The sequence below is a fragment of the Glycine max genome, chromosome 2 (assembly GCF_000004515.6).
Source record: "Glycine max cultivar Williams 82 chromosome 2, Glycine_max_v4.0, whole genome shotgun sequence".
NCBI lineage: Eukaryota > Viridiplantae > Streptophyta > Magnoliopsida > Fabales > Fabaceae > Glycine > Glycine max.
Window position 1 is genome coordinate 8,413,357 of NC_016089.4, and position 6,000 is coordinate 8,419,356.

Consider the following 6,000-nt stretch of genomic DNA (forward strand, 5'->3'; position numbering starts at 1 on the left):
GGCAGATATATAATTGAAATCTGAGTTCCGCTTTGTAATATTAGACTTATCAGTTTACAGGGAAAGATATAGATGTTAACAGTGTCGACTATGATGTTATACGTTAGAGGTATCTATATACCTTAAACGAAAATTATAAGAACAGTGCAATACTGTCAACAGCTCACAATGCGCAACATAAACATACCACGTTTTCTTACACATAATAGATAATAGATGAGATGGGATGGGTGGGTGACCACCCGCAATCCCAATACTGGATGGAATCTCTTAAAGAACACGGCTTGCAAGGAGTTTAACAAAGGTGACAACACATCAGCAAATTGTAGTGGAAAGAATGCAACTGAACCACAAAAAGACATCTTCATTACTATTAATAAAACAATCAAGTTCCTACAAGAAGCATTGGCTAAAACTTTTCAATTTTAAGTAGTCTTTTAAAATATTAACCTGCCAATCACTCACTATGAACAGATTACATATCTACCACTGTTCTGAACTTTTAAGAAGAAAAGGGAACTCAAGACGGAATGACCACATCATCCTTTCCATAGATACGCTGAAGCTCCCGAGTAGCAGCTTGGTATGATGCTGATAAGGGGTAAAAAAATATTAGAAGTAGAAAAGATTGAAGAATTTTTTTGTTAGTATATCTAAGCATGAATAAATGAGGGCGAACCCTGGTGCAGCGGTAAAGTTGTGCCTTGGTGACTTGTTGGTCATGGGTTCGAATCCGGAAACAGCCTCTTTGCATATGCAAGGGTAAGGCTGCGTACAACATCCCTCCCCCATACCTTCGCATAGCGAAGAGCCTCTGGGCAATGGGGTACGAAGTTTTTTTTATATCTAAGCATGAATAACTGAAGCAAAGACATGACCAAGCAAACTGACAGTTCTTGTTACCTTTCCATATTCGAAAGTTCTTTTGGTTGATGGTAGAGCCAGTCACATTTTGAATAGCATCAAAAAGCATATCCTGAGGAGTGTTTTTCAGCTCTTGAACAACAGCATAGATGGTTTTTCCATTCTCAAAGTATATGTGATTGTTAGGATGTTTTGTCTTGGCACCAGCATGACGCTCAAACTCGTATGCATTAAGAGCCTTCATGACAGATTTTAATATATTAGCACAATCACCTGGATTATGCAGATTATCAGAATGTTGTGATTTGAAATGCTAACCTTTGACTGGTTGCAGTTGTCACATGAACACAAATACCCAGTTCCTTTTATGATCCCCTTAAGACTTTTCTGCCGTGCAGATTCTTGAAAATGTTAAAAACATTATAATAAAACTACAACAGCTCAGAAATAAAGCAAAGACAAAATTAAAACACACTTTACCTCCCGTGACCATGAAACATATTTCACCTGAACACCATCAAAAATACCAGTTGACAGTAGACTTTTGACATTTGAAGGGAAGTTGTTAGTAGGAGCCTTCTTGGTTGTCTTGGGCTCTTTGTTCTTAACAATATCATTTTTAGTATTGGGTTTTGGAATGCTATTTACAAGTGATTCAGTGTTTGTCTCAGTCAGGTCGTTCTGGCTATCCATACCTTGAGCTGAGTTCTGGCTTCCTATCAACAGATCATAGCCACTAATGATTCCGCTAGGGATATTTGGTCCAGGGTCATCATGAAAACCTCCGAAAGATATGGAACTGTTCTGACCCTTATGGTGGTTTTGACCCACAGGTAATGAACTAGAATCTCCTCTGTCAAATGATGGAATTGTTGATGCAATATTTGAATCCACCTTATCATATGTTGGACCCAGTGATATAATATGATCAGTACCCTTGTCATAAGGAGCAACAGTTATGAAATTTTCTCCTGATTTACCATAGGTTGGACCAACTGGTATAAAGTTCTCATGTCCCTTGGTATATGAGGTGCCCAGAGATATTAAATTGCCATCTTCCTTCTCATATGATTGACCCATTGATATGAAATTTCCATCTCCCTTGTCAAAGGGCTGACCCATTGATAAGATACTTTCATCTCCCTTGCCATAATTGTGGCCCAGCAACATAAAACCCCCATCCCCTTTATTGAAGGTGTGAGCCATTGAAAGAAGATTGTCATCGGTCTTACTCATTCTGCTCCCCATAGCAATGGTGTTGTCATTTACATTGTTATAAGTAGGACCCAATGAAATATTGCCACCATCATTCTTATTGTAGCCAGCACCTACTGAAATTGTACTATTATCTTCCCTACTATAGGAGTGCCCCATAGATGCAGCAGGCATGCAGTTGTCAGAATCTCTGACTTGATTAACTTTAACTTTTCTGATGCCACCAAAATTGAGACATGATGAAGTGTCTGCTATGGAATGAGACATTGACAATCCCACAGAAGGATCATTACCGTATTGATGCTCAAAATCCTTCCTTCCCATGTTCAGATTTCCACTTACAATGGATGGCACATTCTTATCAACCAAATTCACAGTCCTAGCAAGATCAGATCCAAAAAGACGGTCAGAAAATTGACTTGTGACTGAGTGAAATCCTGAATTGTTGTCCCATTGGGAAACATTTGCATGTGAAACTCCAGAAACTGGCCGGCCACTAACAGCTTCAACTGCTTGTTTCTTGTTGCTGAATATTTCAGGTTCACCTGCATCCATAAACCACTTATGACTGCGCTTGGATTCTACTCTGGAAGAATTTTCATATCCCACATTTTCTTCAGCCATGCAGCCAGCATCTCGTGGCATCCAAAAGCTTTTATGCTGATAAGACTGCAAAAAATCACAGCTTATCATTTTTATCCTATTTGACAGAAATTGCAATATTGAAAAAAAATACTAACTGTTGAGGAACCAAAAGACAAAGATCACAGCAGAAATTTCTCTTAACTTTTAATAAAGAAACTATAGTATCCTGAAAACAAATTCAGCATCAAGATCATACAAACAGATTACCAGATTGATTATCACATAGAAAACATGCAGCAAAGCTGCCCAGCAGATTGCATACAACAACAAGAACAATAACTAAGCATTATCTTCCAATATATTCACTTTCTTGTTGGAGCTTCTATTTGTCTTCTCTCATGAACAAATCACCACAAGCAAATTTCACTCATCTTCAGTAGGTGCTGTTACAACTTTTCCCTAAATATACTTGTTCCTAATATTACATTTTCTGGTATGTTCACGTATCCATGTCATCATTCCCATCATTGATTTTTTGCCCTTGTCTAAACTTTACACTTCCAAACATTCACTAATAGCTCTTGTAGTTGTCTGGTAGATATTCCTTTGGACATTTGAAATAAAAATTTATACTCAACATTTTTCCATTTCATCCACCGAACTTGACTCGATAGTTATTTGTAGGTGTGGTGAATTTTCAAATAGCAACAGTAGTGGCCTCAATCGGAGCCAAAATAGTGGTTCTAGCAGTCCTATTGTGAGGCTTTCCATAAATCCTATTTTGCCCAAAAAACCAACGTCATTTTTACTTTTTAGGAGGGGGTTTAGAGGCAAAGTTGAGATTTCCTTACCCTTTTTAGAATTTAAAAAATCCTTAATTGTATGTAGTTTTCTATGTTCCATATCTGAACCCTCAACCTCTATTCTTTTCTCTGCAATACCCTTTCTACTGAAGATGTCACCGTGTTTGAACTTTGAAATATGAATGTCTTTAGAGTTTTGTTTGTTTCCTTGACTTTAATCTTTATTTACTTGGATATTTTGCTTAAAAACTATGACCTTTATGGTTAATTATAAATTTATCAGTTATCAATGGCAAATAATGGTGGCCACAGGTCAGTTTGGTTTTGGTTATGGGATTTTTTTAGTCCAAACCAATTTATTTCAATCGGTTTGGGTTGGTTTGGTTCCGAAAAAAATTTGTTAATGACCCCAACCAAACCAACCAGATGTCGTTTGGGTTTGTTTGGATCAGGCAGTCAGGTTTAATAATAAAAAATAAGAATCCTCCAAAAATGGGGAAAAATGCTGGAAAAATTGTTTGGGGCTCCACCACTGCACAACAGCCCAGTTGATCATATATTCATATATGAAGCAAAAGGTTCCTCAGCGGATCTGAGTCAGGGAAGGGAGGCAGCACATGACGTAGAAGAGGAGCAAAAAGGTTCCGGGGTTGGTATCCATGGCATTCAAGAGAGAGTTCAGCTTTGGTCTTTACCTTACATTTTAATTTTTTTTAGTTAAAGAAAGGAGGAATTGGATAGAGACTTTAAGCTGGTGGTAAGCAGGTGCAGTGAGTAAGATTGGAGAAAGGAATTGACAGCAGATTTATAATGTCTAATGTTCGGTTAGGATCAATTCTTTCAGGTTTCAAATTGTTCAACCAGAGAAACATACCAAAGTCATCGGGTTTAGACAAAAAAATCCAAACCAAACCAAACCAAACTGATTTTTAGCTCTTGGTTCGTTTCGGATTGATCGGGTTCACAGGTTGATCTAGACCCATGGCCAACCCTAAAGGCGGATGGCCAAAATTCAACCATATAAACACGCCATTGCAGCCTACAGCAACCCCAGAATTTATTTAACACATTGGACAAAATCCCTACTCTAAAATGATAATTATACCTTACATTATAAAACACTAGAGAGAAACAATATTAAAATGACATCCAGAATTCATTTAACACATTGCACAAAATGTTGACATTTTACATTTACAATAAAATCTATATCGAAGTAGAAAAAGTTAACTCATGAGTAAGCTCCCCATACAGTAACCGATTAATAACGTGTTTGGATACCTTCAAAATCCTGGTGGCTCCCCTAAAACCATGTAAAGAACGTGATTTTTCCACACCAAAATGGGCTGGTTTGCACCCACTATGAAATTGAAATTGATTTTCCCTCACCTCACTGCCACCCCAAACACGATATAATATCTCACAAGTTCTTTATTCTGGTGACCCCACTGATTAAATAATTGAAGTTATAAAAAGTGTCATAGAACTATTTAAAAAATTCACACTGCTAAATCACCCCAACCCCCAACAATTTGAATAAACCGATAAACCATAAAATGAACATGAAAACATGAAATCCGTTAACTCCAAAATGAATATATAAATTTCAAGTATACTACTTTACATAAATGGCTTAAAAAAAGGACATAGCAAGAGTACCATACAAACCATCATGCACAACCAGGCAACCACAAAATCATATACCAGACCCCGCATTTGCATGCAAATAGTTTATCATAATCTTGAACCTACCATTTCTCTCTTCGATTTTTCAAAGCGAGTGTAATCAGACTCAATAATTCACGGTGCCACCACCACCCACTGAGTAATGCAAATCGCCACCGTGTGTCCAACGAAGCACCATAAAAACCTACGAACTCGATCAACTACATCACAAAAACCATATAAAGATCAACTCCACGGAATCACCAATTCAAAATCATCGATGTTGGTCGAACTAATATGTATAAAATAAAATAAAAATAGCGAAGAAAAAATAACCTAGAATGAGAAACTGGAATCGACGATTGAATCCAGGATCGGGGCGGAGAACGGAAGAGGTTCGGTGGAACAATCGCCGGAGATTTTTTTTTCCAGTGTGGGCGCTCCTCCGTTGATAGCAACACTTGGTTTCACTCCAAAACGAAGTGTTTGGGACTACAAATGAGGTTTAGAGTGAGTGAGGGAGGGTGGATCAAAGATATAGTGCGGGAATATGTAGGGTTACCAATTTTCCTATGGCCGTCTCTACCGTACACGTGTCTACCTATGTGATCTTTCCGTCTTCGGGGGAATCTGAACTGCCCTAAGCTTCTTCGAAGGGGTGTATATTGTGCATCATAGATAATTAATCTGATCGCACCTCGTCGATGTGCCACGTGGAGAATTATGATAGGTTCAATGTGTGCTTCGCATTTGCGGTGTTAGTGACGTGTCATGGTGTGATTGGCACGTGGTGAAGGAACACATGCACCGCCGAAGTTTTGTACTTGAATTCCTGAGGCGTGAGAGTAATGTTTCGCGGATTTTGCTT

The 6,000-nt window shown here is 38.1% G+C and overlaps 1 protein-coding gene across 2 annotated transcripts; it reads right to left on the bottom strand.

Annotated features, from left to right (window-relative positions):
* Window positions 1-344: 344 nt before the first annotated feature.
* Window positions 345-5,662, bottom strand: LOC100787520 (uncharacterized). 2 transcript variants are annotated; one of them, XM_003518608.5, is made up of 6 exons: window positions 5,469-5,659; window positions 5,220-5,353; window positions 1,345-2,748; window positions 1,183-1,251; window positions 904-1,102; window positions 345-591 (listed from the first exon to the last, which is right to left on the bottom strand). In XM_003518608.5, the coding sequence occupies exons 2-6, from the start codon at window positions 5,220-5,222 to the stop codon at window positions 521-523; spliced, it is 1,746 nt and encodes a 581-aa protein (XP_003518656.1). In that variant the 5' UTR covers window positions 5,223-5,353; window positions 5,469-5,659; the 3' UTR covers window positions 345-520. The 2 variants fall into 2 exon arrangements, with proteins under 2 accessions (XP_003518656.1, XP_040867738.1); XM_041011804.1 differs by lacking the exon at window positions 345-591 and adding an exon at window positions 598-814 and having other exon boundaries at window positions 5,469-5,662.
* Between the last annotated feature and the right edge of the window lie 338 nt (window positions 5,663-6,000).

Excerpts from the sequence above, each read along its gene's own strand:
- LOC100787520 (XM_041011804.1), bottom strand. Across the intron at positions 1,252-1,344 it reads ATGTTTCATGGTCACGGGAG|AAAAGTCTTAAGGGGATCAT; the intron begins GTAAAGTGTGTT and ends TCTGCACGGCAG. Across the intron at positions 1,103-1,182 it reads ACAACTGCAACCAGTCAAAG|GCTCTTAATGCATACGAGTT; the intron begins GTTAGCATTTCA and ends TCTGTCATGAAG.